This window comes from Pseudophryne corroboree, chromosome 2, assembly GCF_028390025.1.
Source record: "Pseudophryne corroboree isolate aPseCor3 chromosome 2, aPseCor3.hap2, whole genome shotgun sequence".
Taxonomy (NCBI): Eukaryota; Metazoa; Chordata; class Amphibia; order Anura; family Myobatrachidae; genus Pseudophryne; species Pseudophryne corroboree.
This window is the reverse complement of record NC_086445.1, coordinates 105,069,472-105,096,339: the sequence shown is the minus strand read 5'-3', so window position 1 is coordinate 105,096,339 and position 26,868 is coordinate 105,069,472. Positions and strand designations below refer to the sequence as shown.

Sequence of the window (26,868 nt, the reverse complement as noted above, 5' to 3'; positions counted from 1 at the left end):
GGGCATAGAGGGAGGAGCCAGTGCACACCCAGAATCCAAAGCTTTCTTAAAGTGCCCTATCTCCTGCGGAGCCAGTCTATTCCCCATGGCCCTTTACGGAGTCCCAGCATCCTCAAGGACGTTAGAGAAGTTTGTATTTAGTATATAATGTGATTTGTGTGGTGGCATAGAAGTAACAAGGCACCAGAGGGGGACCACAGAAACTTCGAGAGAGTCCCCGTGTGATGGAAAAGAGCCGCCGCACGCAGTGAGTGGAGAGAGCAGGAGACCGCGAGGCACAGGAGGGGGGGTATAAGAAGCAGCTCCACCGGCAGTTAAACAGACAAAACGGTGGACCTTCAGCAAGCGCAGCTGTTTTGAGCAAATGAGCGGCTGAGCGAACGGGCAGAGGCAGCCTGAAGCCGGAGAGCAGAGGTACAGCCTGAGACCGGTGAGCAGAGCCGCAGTCTGAAGCACCCGCCGGAGAGAGAGGTGCGGCTAGTGGCGGAAGCTGCCTACCACCAATAAAGAGGAGGACGGCGAGAGAAACGCCCGGAGAGGCCCGAGACTGTGTTGCAGTGAAGAGGGGCTGGAGCAGCGCCTCACCTGTCGTCCTAATGGTGCTGGACTCAGGAGGCTACCGGATCTCGCTAGCAGCACTAAGGGGCAAGTAAAATAACCTACAGAGTGTGTGTCTGGGAGTCACTCTTTCTGTACTGAAGAGGTGTGGTGGAGAGGCAAGGACACAGCAGCCTGACCAATTAAAACTACAGTAAGGAGGAGTCGGGGGAGTGGAAACCTGTCGTTACGCCCTATATGGGCGAGGTCAGAGGAGGAGGCGTGACAAAGCCATCATTCAGACAGACCATTGCATTGATCTCAGGCACCCTACTTATTTCTACTAGACTGAGTATGAAACATAGATGAAAGTAAGCTTAAGGGAGTGATATATTCTTCCATGCATAGATCAATCTGCAGCGATACTACCCAGCAAGTAAAGTAGAGCAGGCAAGCTATTAGAGAGAGAGAGAGAGAGACTGCATCCTGCATCTGTTCATTTATTTCAAGCGATTAAAGTGATTAGTCTGTATAAAGTAAGCTAATCTCACAAACAAACCACAGGAATAGCCGATACTCATCAGTATGATAGTGTTATATGCCATGATGACTGCTACGCTCAGTATGTTTGTAACTTATGCTAAAACCCCAACCGGTTAGACGACCAGGTGATCTGCAAAGGCATACAGTTCATACAGTTATGCCGAGCTAATAATATGTGACAAAGACAAATATCAGCTCATGAAAAGAGGAGTTAACCACATATTAAGAAGCAGCACAGAGAGGGAATAATATAAAGTGGAGACTTATAACTTTTAAAATCCTATCAGACCAGAAGGAGAGCTTATTTACAAGGATACGGGATACTGTCTATAGTTTAAAGGAGTGAAACTAGAGATAGCGTGTATTCATAACTGCTGTAATAGTCTTAATAGCGACATTGGGAGATTGCCAATACTACAGTCTCCCAAATAACTGCTAGTTGTCACGTCATCAAGGGCCCCAACTGTGCACGTATAAACTATATGAGAACTATGAACTATATGAGAATCCGGGTTACTCTATAAAGTTGTTACAAGAAATTATTTTCTCGGACGAGAGCTTTTTTTGTATTGCATGCAAGGGAAATTGTATAGATATTGACCGGGAAGGGAGGTTTGGGTCGTAAAGTTGAAATATATGAAATTATACTTGTGTAAGAAATGATAAGAGTTATAATTCTAACGTATATATAAAAAAATATAACTTACCTGTTGTGGTCTTTTCTAAATCCGGACTTCGGCACCCTGGAGAAAGAGAAAGGTAAATAACAGTTGATGAGGGGTGTTATGTAAATATTGTTAACATTGTTAACCCTAGGAAGATATATTAAGGTTAATTGGTAACGGCTTGTCCCAAGCGAGCCAATAAAGTATAGTACTGTAACTTGGGTGGAGGCACGTAAAGCGACATTGTAGCGTCATACTATAGTAGCAAAAGAAGGGTTACATATGGAAAGTAAATTCAATAAACAAAGCAGACTATTAAATAAAAGTCTATAAGTAAAAGAGGTGAATCTTAAGGTGGGTACACACTAGCCGATGTTCTCCATTAGCGACATCACCTAGCGTGTCCCCCTCTTGGCCCGGGCTGGCCGGCGTGGGCATGCACACTAGCGATAATGCACAGTGACATCATGCCTGCTTTGGACGATGAGTCCAAATTGAGTGGCAGGCACAGCCAACACCGAGGGTCGTTAACAACCCTCGGGGCCGAGCATCGTTTGTTGGGGGTCATTCCGACCTGATCACACACTGCCGTTTTTCGCAGCGCAGCGATCAGGTCCCTACTGTGCATGCGTATGCACCGCAATGCGCAGGCGCGTTGTACGGGTACAAAGCGGATCCTTGCTGGCGGATGGATTTAACGAAGAATCCATTCGCACAGCCGGTCGCAAGAAGATTGACAGGAAGAGGGCGTTTATGGGTGTCAACTGACCATTTTCAGGGAGTGGTTGGAAAATCGCAGGCGTGTCCAAGCGTTTGCAGAGCGGGTGTCTGACGTCAATTCCGGGACCGGACAGGCTGAGGTGATCGCAGCGGCTGAGTAAGTTCAGACCTACTCAGAAAGTGCACAAACTGTTTTTGTACCGCTCGGCTGCACATACGATCGCACACTTGCACAGCTAAAATACACTCCCCTGTGGGCGGCGACTATGTGTTTGCACGGCTGCAAAAAGTAGCTAACGAGCCATCAACTCGGAATGACCCCACTTGTTTACAGCATACACACTGGACAATATAGTAAAAAATATCGTTCAGGAAGGGTCTAATTGAGCAATGTTGTTTACTATATCACCTAATGTGTACAGGCCTTTAATCGCTAAATAAGTACAGAAATGTGTTGACAAATAGTGGGATACAGGGGGTAATTCCAAGTTGATCGCAGCAGGAAATTTTTTAGCAGTTGTGCAAAACCATGTGCACTGCAGGGGGGGGGGGGGGCAGATATAACATCTGCAGAGAGAGTTAGATTTGGGTGGGTTATATTGTTTCTGTGCAGGGTTAATACTGGCTGCTTTATTTTTACACTGCAATTTAGATTGCAGATTGAACTCACCACACCCAAATCTATCTCTCTCTACACATGTTATATCTGCCCCCCTGCAGTGCACATGGTTTTGCCCAACTGCTAAAAAAATGTCCTGCTGCGATCAACTTGGAATTACCCCCACAATGAAAATAAAATTGCACAGCTGGGAAAAAATGTTTACTGAAAAAAACATATTTTTTTAAAAGGACACGGTTAATACACAGTAGCACAATGTACCACATGTAAACGGGAGGCATTGGTAACCTGGCTTATTCTTCTGGACAGAACTTAACAGAAAACAGACAGGTACTGGTGGAATTTGATGGCAAAAAAGATTCAAACAGTACAGAAGATTGTCCATATACTGTAGTTAAAATATTCAGTTGGTCACTGCCATGGTATGCAGTTATTATGTTTCGGTGCATACCTGAGTTGGCTTGCCTTGGCCGGTGGCGGGTTATAGAGCGGGGCTATTACCACCAGGCAAGTCAACCCAATCCAGGAAAGCACCAAAGCATAATATCGGAAACAGGAGGCAGGAACCTATTCCACACAGTAATGCGCCCTACACATTAGGCGATGTGCCGCCGAGGTGACCGACGGCCGATACGGCCGACGGGCGACCCGGCAGCGGGGGGGCAGTGACGGGGGGAATGAAGTTTCTTCACTCCCCCCGTCACCCGGCTCCATAGACGTGCAGGCAAATATGGACGATCTCGTCCATATTGGCCTGCATGCACAGCCGACTTGTCACCAGCGATGAACGAGCGCGGGGCCGTGCATCGTTCATCGCTGGTGACTCCACACTGCACGATATGAACGTTATCTCGTTCATTAATGAACGAGATCGTTCATATCGTGCAGTAATATCGGCATGTGTGTAGGGCCCATAAGTGTCTAAAGCTAATTACACTGTTTTCTTTCTCATTAAGATTACCTGAATTTCCACGCTTACAAATATCCACCCTAGATCCATTTGTGGTTATATGAATATTTTGACTATTTGAACAATTGTTTTTCTTCTGCCATCATATTTCACCAGCACTTGTCTATATTTTTTTTGTGGTTTTGTCCAAAAGAACAATCTGTTCAATTATTCATAACACTGGGCCTCATTCAGATGTGGTGTTTCTTGCTATTGTTGTTGTTATCTTTTGCTGTACGCAATTGCGAGTATATGCTAATATGGACGGAAGCTAACCTAATCATAGGGATGCCCACTGCTGTCTCTTCATTTCTGTCCAACAGCGTATAATTGCTGAAACGTTGGTACCATCGTCGCAAATCGGGTCATGTCGCAAAGTCTGAGTGCCTCTGTAGATGCGGAGGCTGAGCTGCTCTCCAGTAGCAAGTGAGATAACAACAGTTAATTTATGCACGCCCAGAAAACGACATCTGAATGGCCATGACATGCCTATGTTTGGCTGACCACTCCCCGTTACCACCCGCAAATGCTGTCTTCCTGTCACTCACTTTGTGACTAATCCATCATTGCAAGCTACATTGCAATTCTCTCATTGCGACCGCATTTGAATCAGGCCCTCGGAGAGCACCATCCCTTGTTTATTTAACCCAACGAGCAGTCATAATTTACTGGGTCAGATGCCATTTTCTTACATTGAGTTAGGTTATAACCTAATAGGGGCTTGTGGAACACACCTTGACCCAGCTGCCATTTTAAACTCTCTCCTAAAGGTCACTACCTGTGCACTGGTAACGTCCCAGATTGGCCTGGATTGGTCACATGACATAGATTATTGATCCCTACAGTATATAAAACAGTGCATACCTGACTTTACACCTCTCACACCACTTTGTGACACTTTTTGTGCCATTTTATTTATGACTATTTCAATTATTTTAAAGAATTTATGAATTTTCTAACCCATTGAACCTTTTGACCCACAAAACGCAACATTATTCATAACAATTGCTCTGCAATGACTGAAATAGGTTAAAATTAGAGATGAGCGGGTTCGGTTCGTCAAGATCCGTACCCCCCCCCCCCCGAACTTCACGTGTTTTACACGAGTCCGAGGCAGCCTCGGATCTTCTCGTCCTGCTCGGTTAACCCAAACGAGGCCGAACGTCATCATCCCACTGTCGGATTCTCGTGAGATTCGTATTCCATATAAAGAACCGCGCATCGCCGCCATTTTCACTCATGCATTGTAGATTGAGCGGAGAGGACGTGGCTATGTTCTCTGCCTGAAAAGCTCAATATCTGTGCTCAGTGTGCTGCATTGTGGTGACCACCAGTATATTATAGTAGTACAGTACAGTAGGCCATTGCTGTATCTTGCAGCTCCGTGTCAGACTCAGTTCTAGTATCCTGATCAGTGCTCAATATCTGCTGCATTGTTGTGACCAGTATATAGTAGTACAGTGCTGCATTGTGGTGACCACCAGTATAAAGTAGTACAGTACAGTAGGCCATTGCTGTATCCTGCAGCTCTGTGTCACTTCTAGTATCCATATCTGTGCTGCATTGTTATGACCAGTATATAGTAGTACAGTGCTGCATTGTGGTGACCACCAGTATATAGTAGTACAGTACAGTAGGCCATTGCTGTTTCTTGCTGCTCTGTGTCACTTCTAGTATCCTGATCAATGCTCAATATCTGCTGCATTATTATGACCAGTATATAGTAGTACAGTGCAGCATTGTGGTGACCACCAGTATATAGTAGTACAGTACAGTAAGCCATTGCTATTGATATATTACTGGCATATAATTCCACACATTAAAAAATGGAGAACAAAAATGTGGAGGGTAAAATAGGGAAAGATCAAGATCCAATTCCACCTAGTGCTGAAGGTGCTGCCAGTAGTCATGGCCGAGACGATTCAATGCCATCAACGTCGTCTGCCAAGGCCGATGCCCAATGTCATAGTAGAGAGCATGTAAAATCCATAAAACAAAAGTTCAGTAAAATGACCCAAAAATCTAAATTAAAAGCGTCTGAGGAGAAGCGTAAACTTGCCAATATGCCATTTACAACACGGAGTGGCAAGGAATGGCTGAGGCCCTGGCATATGTTCATGGCTAGTGGTTCAGCTTCACATGAGGATGGAAGCACTCATCCTCCCGCTAGAAAAATGAAAAGAGTTAAGCTGGCAAAAGCACAGCAAAGAACTGTGCGTTCTTCTAAATCACAAATCCCCAAGGAGAGTCCAATTGTGTTGGTTGCGATGCCTGACCTTCCCAACACTGGACGGGAAGAGGTGGCTCCTTCCACCATTTGCACGCCCCCTGCATGTACTGGAGGGAGCACCCACAGTCCAGTTCCTGATAGTCAAATTGAAGATGTCACTGTTGAAGTACACCAGGATGAGGATATGGGTGTTGCTGGTGCTGAGGAGGACATTGACAAGGAGGAATCTGATTGAGAGGTGGTTTGTTTAAGTCAGGCACCCAGGGAGACACCTGTTGTCCGTGGGATGAATAAGGCCATTGACATGCCTGGTCAAAATACCAAAAAAATCACCTCTTTGGTGTGGAATTATTTCAACAGAAATGCGGACAACTGGTGTCAAGCCATGTGTTGCCTTTGTCAAGCTGTAATAAGTAGGGGTAAGGACGTTAACTACCTAGGAACATCCTCCCTTATACGTCACCTGGAGCGCATTCATCAGAAGTCATTGACAAGTTCAAAAACTTTGGGTGACAGCGGAAGCAGTCCACTGACAACTAAATCCCTTCTTCCTTTTGTACTCAAGCTCCTGCAAACCACACCACCAACTCCCTCAGTGTCAATTTCCTCCTTAGACAGGAACACCAATAGTCCTGCAGGCCATGTCACTGGCAAGTCTGACGAGTCCTCTCCTGACTGGGATTCCTCCGATGGATCCTTGAGTGTAACGCCTACTGCTACTGGCTCTGCTGTCGTTGCTGCTGGGAGTCGATCATCATCCCAGAGGGGAAGTCGGAAGACCACTTGTACTACTTCCAGTAAGCAAGTGACTGTCCAACAGTCCTTTGCGAGGAAGATGAAATATCACAGCAGTCATCCTGTTGCAAAGCAGATAACTCAGGCCTTGGCAGCTGTGTTGTTGTTAGACGTGCCTCCGGTATCCGCCGTTAGTTCACAGGGACTTAGAGAATTTCTTGAGGTAGTGTGTCCCCGGTACCAAATGCCATCTAGGTTCCACTTCTCTAGGCAGGCGTTACCGAGAATGTACACAGACGTCAGAAAAAAAGTCACCAGTGTCCTAAAAAATGCAGTTGTACCCAATGTCCACTTAACCACGGACATGTGGACAAGTGGAGCAGGGCAGACTAAGGACTATATGACTGTGACAGCCCACTGGGTAGATGTATTGCCTCCCGCAGCAACAACAGCAGCGGCGGCACCAGTAGCAGCATCTTGCAAATGCCAACTCATTTCTAGGCAGGCTACGCTTTGTATCACCGCTTTCCATAAGAGGCACACAGCTGACTACCTCTTACGGAAACTGAGGAACATCATCGCAGATTGGCTTACCCCAATTGGACTCTCCTGGGGATTTGTGACATCGGACAACGCCACCAGTTTTATGCGTGAATTACATGTGGGCAAATTCCAGCACATCCCATGTTTTGCACATACATTGAATTTGGTGGTGCAGAATTTTAAAAAAAACGACAGGGGCGTGCAAGAGATGCTGTCGGTGGCCCGAAGAATTGCGGGCCACTTTCGGCATTCAGCCACCGCGTGCCGAAGACTGGAGCACCAGCAAACACTCCTGAACCTGCCCGCTATCAGCTGAAGCAAGAGGTGGTAACGAGTTGGAATTCAACCCTCTATATGCTTCAGAGGATGGAGGAGCAGCAAAAGGCCATTCAAGCCTATACATCCACCTACAATATAGGCAAAGGAGGGGGAATGCACCTGACTCAAGCGCAGTGGAGAATGATTTCAACGTTGTGCAAGGTTCTGCAACCCTTTGAACTTGCCACACGTGAAGTCAGTTCAGACACTGCCAGCCTGATTCAGGTCACTCCACTCATCAGGCTTTTGCAGAAGCAGCTGGAGAGATTGAAGGAGGAGCTAAAATGGAGCGATTCCGCTAGGCATGTGGGACTTGTGGATGGAGCCCTTCATTCGCTTAACCAGGATTCACGGTGGTCAATCTGTTGAAATCAGAGCACTACATTTTGGCCACCGTGCTCGATCCTAGGTTTAAAGCCTACGTTGTATCTCTCTTTCCGGCAGACACAAGTCTGCAGATGTTCAAAGACCTGCTGGTGAGACAGTTGTCAAGTCAAGCGGAATGTGACCCGCCAACAGCTCGTCCTTCATTTTCTACTGCCACTGGAGCTGCGAGGAAAAGGATTAGATTTCCAAAATCACCTGCTGGCGGTGATGCAGGGCAGTCAGGAGCGAAAACTGACATCTGCTCCAGACTGAAGGACCTGCCAACAATTACTGACATGTCGTCTACTGTCACTGCATATGATTCTGTCACCATTGAAAGAATGGTGGAGGATTATATGAGTGACAGCATCCAAGTAGACACGTCAGACAGTCCGTACGTATACTGGCAGGAAAAAGAGGCAATTTGGAGGCCCTTGCACAAACTTGCTTTATTTTACCTAAGTTGCCCCCCCCCCCCCCAGTGTGTACTCCGAAAGAGTGTTTAGTGCAGCCGATCACCTTGTCAGCGATCGGCGTACGAGGTTACTTCTACAAAATGTGGAGAAGATGATGTTCATCAAAATGAATTATAATCAATTCCTCCGTGGAGACATTTACCAGCAGTTGCCTCCAGGGATCTGTGCTGGTGCATTCCAGCGGGGATGAATTAATACTCTGTGAGGAGGGGGATGTACACAGTGAAAGAGGTGAGGAATCGGAGGATGATGATGAGGTGGACATCTTGCCTCTGTAGAGCCAGTTTGAGCAAGGAGAGATTGATTGCTTCTTTTTTTGGTGGGGGCCCAAACCAACCAGTCATTTCAGCCACAGTCGTGTGGCAGACCCTGTCGCTGAAATGATGGGTTTGTTAAAGTGTGCATGTCCTGTTTATACAACATAAGGGTGGGTGGGAGGGCCCAAGGACAATTCCATCTTGCACCTCTCTTTTTTTTTATTTATCTTTGCATGTTATGTTTGGGGCCAGTTTTTTTAAGTGCCATCCTGTCTGACACTGCAGTGCCAGATGGGCCAGGTGTCTGTGCCGCCCACTTGGGTCGCTTTTAGGACTAAAAATAATATTGTGAGGTGTGAGGTGTTCAGAATAGACTGGAAATGAGTGGAAATGATGGTTATTGAGGTTAATAATACTATAGGCTCAAAATGACCCCCAAATTCTATGATTTAAGCTGTTTTTGAGGGTTTTTGAGGTTTTTTTTTTAAAAAACACCCGAATCCAAAACACAAAACCTGAAAAATTTCTGGTGCACATCTCTAGTTAAAATACATAATTAACACATACCAGGAGTTTACATGACTTATGATAACTTTTTGGTTCTTAGATATGCTCCGCTTTAAAGGCAATTACCTAATATTAGCTAAATGGAAATAGCTAGGTAAAGTAAGCTACACTTAGCGTAACTTTGTTCATGGAGGTGTACTGATGCAATAGTCAGCCACGGTGTGCCATAATGAGTTGATTTTGCTTTCAGGAAAAGAAGACTTGAATTTTAATATCCACTTAAAATAAAAGCGAACTATGTCAATCTCGTCTCACTTCCCCTCCCAGTCCTGCCACTTGATATAGATTGGATGAATTCATGAGATTTTTCTTTATTTCATGCATCTGTCCATACATGAGTGCTTATGGATATTTGACAGTATCTTACTCTCTATTACAGTGAATTTGTAATGAAGATGAAAGGTTTTGCAACCTGTAAGGCATCATGGACTGATATAGAAGACATCAGATTTTTATATTCCCTTTATAAGTCAGAATATTCGGGTATGTGCATGTTTCTTGATTTTGTGTCACTACGTCTATACACCGTGTAAAACTAAAAGACCAGATGATCATCTGCAAAATATACTTATTTATTTACTTAACAGCTAACTACATCCCTGTATTACTGTAGGTTAAACAATAATAATACGTGTAACATGTAATGCTGACAAATAAAATGTGAAGGTTGAGTTTGACCTGGTAATCACTACTGGGACTTGGAGCCGCCGAATTTATGAATTATTGTCAAGTTCATTTTAATTCATGACTAAATGTCTCTAATCTATTGAAATTATCTATATTCTTAACATATAAGAAGAATCCACATTGCCCCTCTGCTCACACTGTGACACTGTGATTGCATAAAATGTTCCTGGATCTTGAGTCTTTTATCCCCAGATGTGGTTGCTGAGTTATGGAAAGAGGATGACTTCTTCGGGAGTCAATATCTGATTGGAGTTAACCCTACACTAATCAGGAAATGCAGCAAAATCCCTGAGAACTTCCCAGTTGGTGACAATATGGTGGCTGCATCTCTTGGGACCACCACCAGTCTTCAGAAAGAACTAGAGGTAAGGCGATAGAGGACATGGATTAACCAGCTTTTATCTATTTTTTTAAAGTAATTTAATGATCTTAAAACATTCTATTTCTCTATATTAACACATAGCTAACCCAAAAACATATCCATCATGACTGTTATATATTCAATAAACTGGTGCTTGTGTCTTGCAGGATGGTAACATCTTCCTGGCAGATTACAAGATTCTGCAGGGGGTCCCTGCCAATAAATCTGTTAATGGAAAGCAACAATACATGGTTGCCCCCATGTGTCTACTGTGGAAGAATCCTGAAGATCAACTTGTGCCAATAGCCATCCAGGCAAGTCTATTTCTACTGTAAATAATACTTCCTTTTAGCTTATTGTTTCTTCAAAGGTTTATTCTCAATTTACAAGAAATGAAATGTAATGTGATGTGCTTTGAGTAGTATATATACTTGTCACTAAGTAGCATAAGATATCGGTGGCACCAGTTTTTCCTTTTATAGCTCTAATCTAGTAATTGTTAACTGGAATATGGGTACAGGCATGGATAAAGCTTTCAGGGCACCAGTACTAAGGGCCTAATTCAGATCTGAACTGCGCATGTGTATGCACTGCACTGCAACGGCGAGTCACACAACAGCTACAGGCATCGGCGCCTAGCGACGGAATAGTGCAAAAAAATCAGAGCGCACGGACGTTCACAAGGAGATTGACAGGAAGAGGCCGTTTGTGGGTGGCAACTGACCGTTTTCAGGAAGTGTCCAGAAAAAACGCAGGTGGGCTCAGGCGTTTTCAGGGAGGGTGTCTGACGTCAGCTCCAGCCCCGATCAGCAGGATTCCATCACACTGGATAACTTATGGTGTGTACACACGATGAGATCCTTGCTATGCCCGATTTTTACTTGCGATTTCCCTTGAACTCCCTGGAGCCCAGATAGCACAGATTTTGACTAACTTTTCTTGAGATAAGGACTATGTGTGCTTACGATTTTGGCTTATGTGAGATGTCATTGTCATATGAGATGAACTAGATAGTACACCAATCTAGCAAGGACTGACTTGCCTGCACAGTCTATCTTTTCTTATGATGCCGACCTGGCGGGACCGCGCATCGGGATTAAATCGGGATCGCAAGGTGACTTTCACCTTGCGATCTGCACTAACTTTTCTTGAGATTTTGACTATATAGTCAGAATCGTAAGAAAAAATCTCACCGTGTGTACACACTCTAAGTCCTGGGCTGCACAGAGACTGCACAAACTGATTTTTGTGCAGCTCTGCAACAGAAGCGATCGCACACTTGCACAGCGTTTTTCCCCTCCCCCTGTAGACAGTGACTATCTGATCGCAAGACATCATAAAAAGCAGCCCAGCGATCAGATCTGAATTAGGCCCATTATATATTAATCTGTAATGATCAATAGAGGCACAGAACATCACCATGCAGACGGTATTACAGAGCACTGCCTAACTCTATAAAGCAGTGGTCAGGGAACAGGGGTAAATTACCCCAAATGGGGTAAAAATCAAATTCCTGGGGGTAGTGGAAGGTCGCAATGCAGAGACACAGCCCTGTCCAGCACCAGCCGGCTCGTGATGTGACGTGCTGACCAGGGCCGTTTCTAGCTAATTTGGCTCCCAGTACGTGATTTCAAAATGCGCCCCCCCCCCCATTCAAAGAAGAAAAAAATGCGCCCCCCCCTACATAGATATAAAATGGAAAAGAATGTGCGCGCTCCCGACAAGGGGCGTGGCTTTGTTAAAATGGGCATGGCCTCATCTGATCTCATCACGGCCACCACAGGATAAAAAAAAAATAAAGTCCCCATTTTACACAGTACGGCAGGCACGTGGCCCCATTTTACACATTGCGGCAGGCATGTGTCCCCATTTTACACATTGCGGCAGGCACGTGTCCCCATTTTACACATTGCGGCAGGCACGTGCCCCCATTTTACACATTGCGGCAGGCACATGTCCCCATTTTACACAGTACGGCAGGCACATGTCCCCATTTTACACAGCACGGCTAAGCCCGATTCTCACTATGCGACAGGGGCTAGGTCGGCATCACAAGCACATAATGACTGTGCTTGCGATACTGACTATGTGCGATTTTGGCTGTCAATTTTGACTCTCTTCTATAGAGATAGTCAAAATTGGCTTGCCTGCACAGTCTATCTAGGCATGCGATGCCGACCGCGCATCGGATCGGGATCGCAAGGTGACTTTCACCTTGCGATCTGCACTAACTTTTCTTACGATTTTGACTATATAGTCAAAACCGTGAGAAAATATCTCACTGTGTGTACACACCATAACACATACAATTAAATATTTACTCATGTACCAACAGTGGCGGTACAAAAACACTGCAAGTAACACCAGAATGAAACACGTGTGCACAGCACAAGTGGCATGGCATTTTGTTGTTAAAATTACCTTTCCAGCCACGGTAGTCTGCTGAATATACCACTTATGCTGTGCACATTGGTTGCATGCTGATGTTACTTGAGGTGGTTTGTACTCTGTTCTAAATCAAACTACTGTATTTCTCATGAATTTCAAATGTTTCAGGGCTGAACGCCCCTTTTTCAAGGTGAGTTACTGTAACAACGCAATCAAGAAACTACATACCTAAAATACAGACGTGGCACGGAGGTCCGTTCACCCAGGATCCTGCTAGTGAAGTGACGTCGGCAGCAGTGGGTTTCTATGGTAACCACCACGCTCACCTCCTGCTCCACTGGCCTGCACATATCAAACCACCAAAATTTAATTTTTTTCAATATGAAATAAAAGGAACATTGCTGGCTCGCCCTAGCCCTCACACTCCCCATATAGGAACATTGCAGGCTGCCCTCACCCCCCCCCCCCCCCCACCAAAGAGGAGCAGTGCAGGCTCGCCCCTTCCCCCTCCCTCCCCTCCCCACCCATACATACAATTTACAAAATACAGAAGATCCACACAGCAGTTGAGGCTGCATATATCAAACTACCCTCTCCTCTTAAGTGAAAAAAAATAAAAAATAAAAAAACACCCCTCCAAAACACTTAATATACACATTGCTGGCTCCAAGGTGCATTACCAAACCCTCCATGCACCACCTTGGAAAATACAGAAACGCAGCAGGTGAAGCATATAACAAAAGGTGACATTGCAGCAGTGGCGTGCGGTGAGGTCAGTGGCGTGCGGTGAGGTCAGTGGCGTGCGGTGAGGCACTACAGCCATAATTTCTGCCAAATCCTGCTGATGACCCCTACCGCCGCCGAGCCAATGCCCGCTACTGCCTCTGAGCAGATGCCCGCTGCCATCGCCAATGGCTTACAAACTCGCCCACCATCAACTGACCCAGCCCTCCACCACTAATTTGCATCTCAGTCCGATGCCGCCAATGACTGCTGCCTGCCTACCATGATATATTGTACATTTTTATACAAAAAAAAAAAAAAAATTGTGTTTGGGACTAGGAAGGGAGTGGGAGGAGGACATGAATGCAATTTTGTTGTCCAGGGCTTCCATTAACTTAATTGAGAAGGGTCTGAATGGGTTAAAAAATGTAAAAAAAAAAGGTCCCCCCTCCTAAGTATAACTAGCCTCGGGCTCCTTGAGCCGGTCCTGGTTGTTTAAATACTGGGAAAAAATTGGACAGGGGTTCCCCGTATTTAGACAACCAGCACCGGGCTCTTAGTCCAGTCCTGGTTCCAAAAAATACAGGGGACAAAAGATGTAGGGGTCCCCCATATTTTTAAAACCAGCACCGGGCTCCACTAGCCAGGGACATAATGCCACAGCCGGGGGACATATTTATGTAGGTCCCTGCGGCCGTGGCATTACCCCCCCAACTAGTCACCACTGGCCGGGGTTCCCTGGAGGAGTGGGGACCCCTTAAATCAAGGGGTCCCCCCCCCCTCCAGGCACCCATGGGCCAGGAGTGAAGCCCAAGGCTGTCCCCAGCACCCCTGGCTGATAGCCATAAGTGTGTAAAAAGAATATTGTTTTTTGTTGTGGAACTATGAGGCCCAGCAAGCCTCACCCGCTTGCTGGTACTTGGAGAACCTCAAGTACCAGCATGCGGGGAAATAACGAGCCCGCTGGTACCTGTAGTTCTTCAACAACAAAAAATACCCAAATAAAAACACTAGAGATGAGCGGGTTCGGTTTCTTTGAATCCGAACCCGCACGAACTTCACTTTTTTTTTCACGGGTCCGAGCGACTCGGATCTTCCCGCCTTGCTCGGTTAACCCGAGCGCGCCCGAACGTCATCATGACGCTGTCGGATTCTCGCGAGACTCGGATTCTATATAAGGAGCCGCGCGTCGCCGCCATTTTCACACGTGCATTGAGATTGATAGGGAGAGGACGTGGCTGGCGTCCTCTCCATTTAGATTAGATTTAGAAGAGAGAGAGAGAGAGAGATTGCTGTGATACTGTAGATTAGAAGAGAGTGCAGACAGAGTTTAGTGACTGACGACCACAGTGACCAGTGACCACCAGAGACAGTGCAGCTGTTTGTTTTATTTAATATATCCGTTCTCTGCCTGAAAAAAACGATACACAGTCACACAGTGACTCAGTCTGTGTGCACTGCTCAGCCCAGTGTGCTGCACATCAATGTATTGTATATAAAGCTTATAATTGTGGGGGAGACTGGGGAGCACTGCAGGTTGTTATAGCAGGAGCCAGGAGTACATGATAAATAATATTATATTAAAATTAAACAGTGCACACTTTTGCTGCAGGAGTGCCACTGCCAGTGTGACTAGTGGTGACCAGTGCCTGACCACCAGTATATTAGTAGTATTGTATACTATCTCTTTATCAACCAGTCTATATTAGCAGCAGACACAGTACAGTGCGGTAGTTCACGGCATTGGCTACCTCTGTGTCGGCACTCGGCAGGCAGTCCGTCCATCCATAATTGTATTATAATATATACCACCTAACCGTGGTTTTTTTTTCATTCTTTATACCGTCGTCATACTAGTTGTTACGAGTATACTACTATCTCTTTATCAACCAGTGTACAGTGCGGTAGTTCACGGCTGTGGCTACCTCTGTGTCGGCACTCGGCAGGCAGTCCGTCCAACCATAATTGTATTATAATATATACCACCTAACCGTGTTTTTTTTTCATTCTTTATACCGTCGTCATACTAGTTGTTACGAGTATACTACTATCTCTTTATCAACCAGTGTACAGTGCGGTAGTTCACGGCTGTGGCTACCTCTGTGTCGGCACTCGGCAGGCAGTCCGTCCAACCATAATTGTATTATAATATATACCACCTAACCGTGGTTTTTTTTTCATTCTTTATACCGTCGTCATACTAGTTGTTACGAGTATACTACTATCTCTTTATCAACCAGTGTACAGTGCGGTAGTTCACGGCTGTGGCTACCTCTGTGTCGGCACTCGGCAGGCAGTCCGTCCATCCATAATTGTATTATAATATATACCACCTAACCGTGTTTTTTTTTTCATTCTTTATACCGTCGTCATACTAGTTGTTACGAGTATACTACTATCTCTTTATCAACCAGTGTACAGTGCGGTAGTTCACGGCTGTGGCTACCTCTGTGTCGGCACTCGGCAGGCAGTCCGTCCAACCATAATTGTATTATAATATATACCACCTAACCGTGGTTTTTTTTTCATTCTTTATACCGTCGTCATACTAGTTGTTACGAGTATACTACTATCTCTTTATCAACCAGTGTACAGTGCGGTAGTTCACGGCTGTGGCTACCTCTGTGTCGGCACTCGGCAGGCAGTCCGTCCAACCATAATTGTATTATAATATATACCACCTAACCGTGGTTTTTTTTTCATTCTTTATACCGTCGTCATACTAGTTGTTACGAGTATACTACTATCTCTTTATCAACCAGTGTACAGTGCGGTAGTTCACGGCTGTGGCTACCTCTGTGTCGGCACTCGGCAGGCAGTCCGTCCATCCATAATTGTATTATATACCACCTAACCGTGGTTTTTTTATACCACCTAACCGTGGCAGTCCGTCCATAATTGTATACTAGTATCCAATCCATCCATCTCCATTGTTTACCTGAGGTGCCTTTTAGTTCTGCCTATAAAATATGGAGAACAAAAAAGTTGAGGTTCCAAAATTAGGGAAAGATCAAGATCCACTTCCACCTCGTGCTGAAGCTGCTGCCACTAGTCATGGCCGAGACGATGAAATGCCAGCAACGTCGTCTGCCAAGGCCGATGCCCAATGTCATAGTACAGAGCATGTCAAATCCAAAACACCAAATATCAGAAAAAAAAGGACTCCAAAACCTAAAATAAAATTGTCGGAGGAGAAGCGTAAACTTGCCAATATGCCATTTACCACACGGAGTGGCAAGGAACGGCTGAGGCCCTGGCCTATGTTCATGGCTAGTGGTTCAGCTTCACATGAGGATGGAAGCACTCAGCCTCTCGCTAGAAAACTGAAAAGACTCAAGCTGGCAAAAGCACCGCAAAGAACTGTGCGTTCTTTGAAATCCCAAATCCACAAGGAGAGTCCAATTGTGTCGGTTGCGATGCCTGACCTTCCCAACACTGGACGTGAAGAGCATGCGCCTTCCACCATTTGCACGCCCCCTGCAAGTGCTGGAAGGAGCACCCGCAGTCCAGTTCCTGATAGTCAGATTGAAGATGTCAGTGTTGAAGTACACCAGGATGAGGAGGATATGGGTGTTGCTGGCGCTGGGGAGGAAATTGACCAGGAGGATTCTGATGGTGAGGTGGTTTGTTTAAGTCAGGCACCCGGGGAGACACCTGTTGTCCGTGGGAGGAATATGGCCGTTGACATGCCAGGTGAAAATACCAAAAAAATCAGCTCTTCGGTGTGGAGGTATTTCACCAGAAATGCGGACAACAGGTGTCAAGCCGTGTGTTCCCTTTGTCAAGCTGTAATAAGTAGGGGTAAGGACGTTAACCACCTCGGAACATCCTCCCTTATACGTCACCTGCAGCGCATTCATAATAAGTCAGTGACAAGTTCAAAAACTTTGGGTGACAGCGGAAGCAGTCCACTGACCAGTAAATCCCTTCCTCTTGTAACCAAGCTCACGCAAACCACCCCACCAACTCCCTCAGTGTCAATTTCCTCCTTCCCCAGGAATGCCAATAGTCCTGCAGGCCATGTCACTGGCAAGTCTGACGAGTCCTCTCCTGCCTGGGATTCCTCCGATGCATCCTTGCGTGTAACGCCTACTGCTGCTGGCGCTGCTGTTGTTGCCGCTGGGAGTCGATGGTCATCCCAGAGGGGAAGTCGTAAGCCCACTTGTACTACTTCCAGTAAGCAATTGACTGTTCAACAGTCCTTTGCGAGGAAGATGAAATATCACAGCAGTCATCCTACTGCAAAGCGGATAACTGAGTCCTTGACAACTATGTTGGTGTTAGACGTGCGTCCGGTATCCGCCGTTAGTTCACAGGGAACTAGACAATTTATTGAGGCAGTGTGCCCCCGTTACCAAATACCATCTAGGTTCCACTTCTCTAGGCAGGCGATACCGAGAATGTACACGGACGTCAGAAAAAGACTCACCAGTGTCCTAAAAAATGCAGTTGTACCCAATGTCCACTTAACCACGGACATGTGGACAAGTGGAGCAGGGCAGGGTCAGGACTATATGACTGTGACAGCCCACTGGGTAGATGTATGGACTCCCGCCGCAAGAACAGCAGCGGCGGCACCAGTAGCAGCATCTCGCAAACGCCAACTCTTTCCTAGGCAGGCTACGCTTTGTATCACCGCTTTCCAGAATACGCACACAGCTGAAAACCTCTTACGGCAACTGAGGAAGATCATCGCGGAATGGCTTACCCCAATTGGACTCTCCTGTGGATTTGTGGCATCGGACAACGCCAGCAATATTGTGTGTGCATTAAATATGGGCAAATTCCAGCACGTCCCATGTTTTGCACATACCTTGAATTTGGTGGTGCAGAATTTTTTAAAAAACGACAGGGGCGTGCAAGAGATGCTGTCGGTGGCCAGAAAAATTGCGGGACACTTTCGGCGTACAGGCACCACGTACAGAAGACTGGAGCACCACCAAAAACTACTGAACCTGCCCTGCCATCATCTGAAGCAAGAAGTGGTAACGAGGTGGAATTCAACCCTCTATATGCTTCAGAGGTTGGAGGAGCAGCAAAAGGCCATTCAAGCCTATACAATTGAGCACGATATAGGAGATGGAATGCACCTGTCTCAAGTGCAGTGGAGAATGATTTCAACGTTGTGCAAGGTTCTGATGCCCTTTGAACTTGCCACACGTGAAGTCAGTTCAGACACTGCCAGCCTGAGTCAGGTCATTCCCCTCATCAGGCTTTTGCAGAAGAAGCTGGAGGCATTGAAGAAGGAGCTAACACGGAGCGATTCCGCTAGGCATGTGGGACTTGTGGATGCAGCCCTTAATTCGCTTAACAAGGATTCACGGGTGGTCAATCTGTTGAAATCAGAGCACTACATTTTGGCCACCGTGCTCGATCCTAGATTTAAAGCCTACCTTGGATCTCTCTTTCCGGCAGACACAGGTCTGCTGGGGTTGAAAGACCTGCTGGTGACAAAATTGTCAAGTCAAGCGGAACGCGACCTGTCAACATCTCCTCCTTCACATTCTCCCGCAACTGGGGGTGCGAGGAAAAGGCTCAGAATTCCGAGCCCACCCGCTGGCGGTGATGCAGGGCAGTCTGGAGTGACTGCTGATGCTGACATCTGGTCCGGACTGAAGGACCTGACAACGATTACGGACATGTCGTCTACTGTCACTGCATATGATTCTCTCAACATTGATAGAATGGTGGAGGATTATATGAGTGACCGCATCCAAGTAGGCACGTCACACAGTCCGTACTTATACTGGCAGGAAAAAGAGGCAATTTGGAGGCCCTTGCACAAACTGGCTTTATTCTACCTAAGTTGCCCTCCCACAAGTGTGTACTCCGAAAGAGTGTTTAGTGCCGCCGCTCACCTTGTCAGCAATCGGCGTACGAGGTTACATCCAGAAAATGTGGAGAAGATGATGTTCATTAAAATGAATTATAATCAATTCCTCCGCGGAGACATTGACCAGCAGCAATTGCCTCCACAAAGTACACAGGGAGCTGAGATGGTGGATTCCAGTGGGGACGAATTGATAATCTGTGAGGAGGGGGATGTACACGGTGATATATCGGAGGGTGAAGATGAGGTGGACATCTTGCCTCTGTAGAGCCAGTTTGTGCAAGGAGAGATTAATTGCTTCTTTTTTGGGGGGGGTCCAAACCAACCCGTCATATCAGTCACAGTCGTGTGGCAGACCCTGTCACTGAAATGATGGGTTGGTTAAAGTGTGCATGTCCTGTTTTGTTTATACAACATAAGGGTGGGTGGGAGGGCCCAAGGATAATTCCATCTTGCACCTCTTTTTTCTTTTCTTTTTCTTTGCATCATGTGCTGATTGGGGAGGGTTTTTTGGAAGGGACATCCTGCGTGACACTGCAGTGCCACTCCTAGATGGGCCCGGTGTTTGTGTCGGCCACTAGGGTCGCTAATCTTACTCACACAGCTACCTCATTGCGCCTCTTTTTTTCTTTGCGTCATGTGCTGTTTGGGGAGGGTTTTTTGGAAGGGACATCCTGCGTGACACTGCAGTGCCACTCCTAGATGTGCCCGGTGTTTGTGTCGGCCACTAGGGTCGCTAATCTTACTCACACAGCTACCTCATTGCGCCTCTTTTTATCTTTGCGTCATGTGCTGTTTGGGGAGGGTTTTTTGGAAGGGACATCCTGCGTGACACTGCAGTGCCACTCCTAGATGTGCCCGGTGTTTGTGTCGGCCACTAGGGTCGCTAATCTTACTCACACAGTCAGCTACCTCATTGCGCCTCTTTTTTTCTTTGCGTCATGTGCTGTTTGGGGAGGGTTTTTTGGAAGGGCCATCCTGCGTGACACTGCAGTGCCACTCCTAGATGGGCCCGGTGTTTGTGTCGGCCACTAGGGTCGCTAATCTTACTCACACAGCTACCTCATTGCGCCTCTTTTTTTCTTTGCGTCATGTGCTGTTTGGGGAGGGTTTTTTGGAAGGGACATCCTGCGTGACACTGCAGTGCCACTCCTAGATGGGCCCGGTGTTTGTGTCGGCCACTAGGGTCGCTTATCTTACTCACACAGCGACCTCGGTGCAAATTTTAGGACTAAAAATAATATTGTGAGGTGTGAGGTATTCAGAATAGACTGAAAATGAGTGTAAATTATGGTTTTTGAGGTTAATAATACTTTGGGATCAAAATGACCCCCAAATTCTATGATTTAAGCTGTTTTTTAGTGTTTTTGGAAAAAAACACCCGAATCCAAAACACACCCGAATCCGACAAAAATAATTCGGTGAGGTTTTGCCAAAACGCGTTCGAACCCAAAACACGGCCGCGGAACCGAACCCAAAACCAAAACACAAAACCCGAAAAATTTCAGGCGCTCATCTCTAAAAAACACAACACACACACTGTGAAAGTAAAAGTTTATTAAAACACACTTACACACTCACACATACTTACCTACATCCCACGCCGGTCACGTCCACTTGTCCATGTAGAATCCAATAGGAGTACCTGTAAAAATGAGAGAGATTACTTACCTACATCCCATGCCGATCACGTCCACTTGTCCAATAGAATCCAATAGGGGTACCTGTAAAAATGAAAATTATACTTACAAATGAAGTAATGGAGAGGAGAGGGGGGAGAGGGAGAAATGAATGAAATTCATGCACTCACTGACATGGGAGGACGTTAGCACAGAAAGGGGAAAGTGCTGCTGGTGGCTGGGCTGGGAGGACGGAGCAGGCGCCGGAGGAGGAACAAGGGTGGTGGTGTGGGGGGGGGGGGGGGATTTCCTACCCGGCCACCGTACAAAGGCGCCCCGCCAGAGGAGGAACTCAGTGTCAGGCACACTGGTGCCACCACTTCCGCTTCCAGCTCCACCTGTGGGTGATTGTGTAGCCAGGGCCGGTTCAAGACTTTGTGGCGCCCAGGGCGTGGCTTTTTCATAGGGAAGGGGCTTGGCCACAGTTCTCTCCTTGCAGCTGTGCCCCCACCCTTTACAAAAATGACAGGCTCCCTTGCGCACCCCCCTTTAAAATAAAAAAAAAAATATATATATATATATATATATATTAGTTTCTCTTTTTTTTAAAGGGGGGTGCGCAAGCGAGCCTGTAATGTCACCTTATTTTATTTTAAAAGGGTGGGGGATTGATTGATGTATGCAGCCATTGCTGCTTTTTGGATTTTTTTTATTCCAGTGTGGTGTTTGGGTGGGGTAGTGTGTTCCAAATGCATTACCCCACCCTGGAATTAAAACAAAAAAACTAAAAGCAGCAATGGCTGCATATATCAAACAGTCCCCCACCCCTTTAAAATAAAATAAGGTGACATTACAGGCTCCCGTGCACGGGTGGTCTTCCGAATGTCGGGATCCCAGCGCACAGTATACCGGCGCTGGAATCCCGACACCCGGCATACAGACAGATATTCTCCCTTGTGGGGGTCCACGACACCCCTGGACGGAGAATAAATAGCGTGGCTCCTTTGCGCTCATCACGCTGTCGGTATGCCGGCGGTCGGGCTCCCGGCGCCAGTATGCTGGTCGCCCGGAACACGGCCGCCGGCATACCATACTACACACCCGTGCACACCACCCTTCATTTTTTTATTTTTTTTAAAGGGAGAGGTGGGGGAGGGGGAGATGAAATTGAAATGGCAGGCTCCCAATCATGACATGCACTACCCCACCAAACCCACCCTGGAAAATAAAGACACATTGCCACCATTTAAAAATAAGTTACTTTATTCGATTCCATGCTGCTCTGGGGGGCGCCTCACAGTCAGACTGCTGGCTTGCTGTGTTTTTTTTTCAGGGTGGATTTGTGTCTTTCCAGGGGAGGGGAGGGGAGGGGAGGTAAATGGAGGCTATAAATAGGAGCCTGCAATTTATCCCCCCCCCCCACACCCCCCAAAAAAGAAATAAATTGCAGGCTGCTATCTATAATTGCAGGCTGCTATATATAGCCTCCATTTACCTACCTACCACCCCCACCCCCCCATGAAAAAGACAAATCCATCCTAAAAAAACCCCAGCAAGCCAGCAGTCTTTAAATGGAGGCTATAGATAGGAGCCTGCAATTTATTCCCCCCCCTCCCCAAGAAAGACAAATCCATCCTGAACAAAAAAACGAGCAAGCCAGTAGTGTGATTGTGAGGCGCCCCCCAGAGCAGCATAGAATCCCATAAAGTTAATTTTAAATGGAGGCTATAGCTATAGATAGGAGCCTGCAATTTATTTCCCCCCCTCCCCCCTGAAAGACACAAATCCAGCCTGAAAAAAAAAAAAGCCAGGAGTCTGATTGTGGAGACTGCTGGCTGCAGAATACGCGCATCAGTGGATCAGTCAGTGTGCTACGTAGCATCGCTACCTTTGAAATGCAGCCTCCAGGCTCCAGCTACTCCACCGCTCAATCATCAGCAGCCAAACTACCACAGCGCCTGCCTGAGTGACACACTTGTCACTTTTAAAATGGCGCCCACCCGCTCCTCCGCGGCGTCTACCATTATACAGGTAAACCCCCGGCGTATGACGTCATGACGTCTGGACGCAATCGCGTCAAAATGCATAACTCCGCCCAGGGAGCGGAGTACAATGAAGGGGAGGAGGGAAGCTGAAGATTAAAGGCAGCAGCTGCCAGCAGGAGCTGCGGTGGGCGCCCCGTGCAAATGCACGGCTCGCACTCCTGTAGAAACGGCCCTGGTGCTGATGTCAAACTGTGCTCCCTACTGCCTGCCCTGTGCGGGTGTTCCTGGCCGCCCTGTGCTATGTTCCTGGCCATGGTGTGATGTTCTGATGTCACACCGCGCTCCCTCACGCCCGCTCGTCCTGCGCTGTACTCTCCTCCCACCCGCGGCCCGCCAACCCACACGCAGAACTTGAAGTGTTCTGTGGCTGACCACTGACGAAGTTCCGCAGGATCAGAAAGTGGCCCACATAACAGTGGGAAATTCCCACTGACATTACTGAGGTGAGGATGTGACCATCTGTCTCCTAAAAGTCATCTGTCCCCACCTTTTTCCCTCATCCATCTTTCTTACAGTCATTCTGGTGTTTTGGGGAGAAATTGCTAATTAACCCATTTATTGTCAAAAAATAATTGCCAAAAATTATTTAAAAAAACCATCTTATATATATACCGTATATACTCGAGTATAAGCCGACTTTTTTAGCACCTTTTGTTTGTGCTGAAAAAGCCACTTCGGCTTATACTCGAGTCAGTATTTAGGAGGGACACGGAGGGCACAGCGCGTGGCTCTCCTGTGTCCCTCCTGCGTCTCCGGCGGCAGCGCTTGTATGTGTTAAAGGAGGTGCACGAACCGGCACTTCCTTTAACACATACGCTCCGCTGCCGCCAGAGACGCAGGAGGGACACAGGAGAGCCGCGCCCTGTGCCCTCTGTGTCCCTCCTTCAGAAGACAGTGCGGGAGCGACGGAGGGTAAGTAACAAACTGGCACTGTGGGGCATATCTGGCAGCATGAGGGCATATCTGGCACTGTGGGGCATATCTGGCACATCTGGCACTGTGGGGCATATCTGGCAGCATGAGGGCATATCTGGCACCGTGGGGCATATCTGGCACATCTGGCACTGTGGGGCATATCTGGCACATCTGGCACTGTGGGGCATATCTGGCAGCATGAGGGCATATCTGGCACTGTGGGGCATATCTGGCAGCATGAGGGCATATCTGGCACATCTGGCACTGTGGGGCATATCTGGCATCATGAGGGCATATCTGGCACTGTGGGGCATATCTGGCACTGTGGGGCATTTCTGGCAGCATGAGGGCATATCTGGCACTGTGGGGCATATCTGGCACATCTGGCACTGTGGGGCATATCTGGCAGTATGAGGGCATATCTGGCACTGTGGGGGCATATCTGGCAGTATGAGGGCATATCTGGCACTGAGGGCTGTGTACGTCTAGAGCTGCATTTCCCACCCTAGGCTTATACTCGAGTCAATAAGTTTTCCCAGGTTTTTGTAGTAAAATTAGGTGCCTCAGCTTATATTCGGGTCGACTTATACTCGAGTATATACGGTATATATATATATATATATATATATATATATATAAAAAAATATATATATATATATATATATATATATATATACTGCTCAAAAAAATAAAGGGAACACTTAAACAACACAATGTAACTCCAAGTCAATCACACTTCTGTGAAATCAAGCTGTCCGCTTAGGAAGCAACACTGATTGACAATCAATTTCACATGCTGTTGTGCAAATGGAATAGACAACAGGTAGGAATTATAGGCAATTAGCAAGACACCCCCAATAAAGGAGTTGTTCTGCAGGTGGTGACCACAGACCACTTCTCAGCTCCTATGCTTTCTGGCTGATGTTTTGGTCACTTTTGAAAGCTGGCGGTGCTTTCACTCTAGTGGTAGCATGAGACGGAGTCTACAACCCACACAAGTGGCTCAGGTAGTGCAGCTCATCCAGGATGGCACATCAATGCGAGCTGTGGCAAGAAGGTTTGCTGTGTCTGTCAGCGTAGTGTCCAGAGGATGGAGGCGCTACCAGGAAACAGGCCAGTACATCAGGAGACGTGGAGGAGGCCCTAGGAGGGCAACAACCAGTGCCAGATTAATGTGCACATGGGCCTGGAGCTGAAATATAGGAAAGGCCTATTGTGTACCGCTGCAGCAGATTGGATTAAGGAGAGGGGAGCAGGGGATATGCCTCAGCGCCCGTTAGTTACATTACACCGCACAGTAGTGTACGAGGCACGTTACACCGCACAGCAGTGTCCGATAGTTAGATTACACCGCACAGTAATGTCCGAGTCACATGAGACCGCACGGTAGCGTCTGCTAGTCACATTACACCGCACGGTAGTGTCCGAGACACGTTACACCCCACAGCAACGTCCGATAGTTACATTACACCGCACAGTAGTGTCCGAGTCACATTACACCGCACAGTAGTGTCCGAATCACATTACACGGCATAGTAGTGTCCGAGTTACAATACACCCCACAGCACCGTCCGATAGTTACAATACACCGCACGGCAGCGTCCGATAGTTACAATACACCACACAGTAGTGTCCGAGTCACATTACACTGCACGGCAGCGTTACATTACACCGAACTGCAGCGTCCGACAGTTACTGTACATTACACTGCTCAGTAGTGTCCGAGTCACATTACACCGCATGGCAGCGTCCGATATTTACATTACACCGTACACTAGTGTCCGAGTCACATTACACTGCACGGCAGCGTCTGATAGTCACATTACACTGCACAGTAGTGTCCGAGTCACATTACACCGCAAGGCAGCGCTGATAGTTACATTACACTGCACAGCAGCGTCTGATAGTTACATTACACCGCACAGCAGCATCCGATAGTTACAATACACTGCACAGTAGTGTCCGAGTCACATTACACCGCAAGTCAGCGTCCAATAGTTACATTACACCGCACAACAGCGTCCGATAGTTACAATACACCACACGGCAGCGTCCGATAGTTACTGTACATTACACTGCTCAGTAGTGTCCGAGTCACATTACACCGCATGGCAGCGTCCGATATTTACATTACACCGTACACTAGTGTCCGAGTCACATTACACTGCACGGCAGCGTCTGATAGTCACATTACACTGCACAGTAGTGTCCGAGTCACATTACACCGCAAGGCAGCGCTGATAGTTACATTACACTGCACAGCAGCGTCTGATAGTTACATTACACCGCACAGCAGCATCCGATAGTTACAATACACTGCACAGTAGTGTCCGAGTCACATTACACCGCAAGTCAGCGTCCAATAGTTACATTACACCGCACAACAGCGTCCGATAGTTACAATACACCACACGGCAGCGTCCGATAGTTACAATACACCGCACGGCAGCGCTCGATAGTTACATTACACCACACGGCAGCGTTCGCAAGTTACATTGCATCGCACGGCAGCGTCTAATAGTCACATTACACCGCACGGCAGAGTCCGATAGTCACATTACAGCGCACGGCAGCGTCCGATAGTTACATTACACTGCATGGCAGCGTCCGATAGTCACATTACACCGCACGGCAGCGTTCGATAGTTACATTACATCGCACGGCAGCGTCCGATAGTCACATTACACCGCACGGCAGCGTCCGATAGTCACATTACACCGCACGGCAGAGTCCGATAGTCACATTACACCGCACGGCAGCGTCTGATAGTCACAT

The 26,868-nt window shown here is 47.1% G+C and overlaps 1 protein-coding gene across 1 annotated transcript in view; it reads left to right on the top strand.

The window, feature by feature from the left end:
• The window catches only part of LOC134990376 (arachidonate 12-lipoxygenase, 12R-type-like), a 272,146-nt gene that overhangs the window by 215,502 nt on the left and 29,776 nt on the right, over positions 1-26,868 (top strand). Inside the window, exons 4-6 of the mRNA XM_063950685.1 lie at positions 9,905-10,008; positions 10,405-10,577; positions 10,741-10,887. Coding sequence (XP_063806755.1) covers positions 9,905-10,008; positions 10,405-10,577; positions 10,741-10,887 — 424 coding nt within the window. The remainder of the gene's footprint in view (positions 1-9,904; positions 10,009-10,404; positions 10,578-10,740; positions 10,888-26,868) is intronic.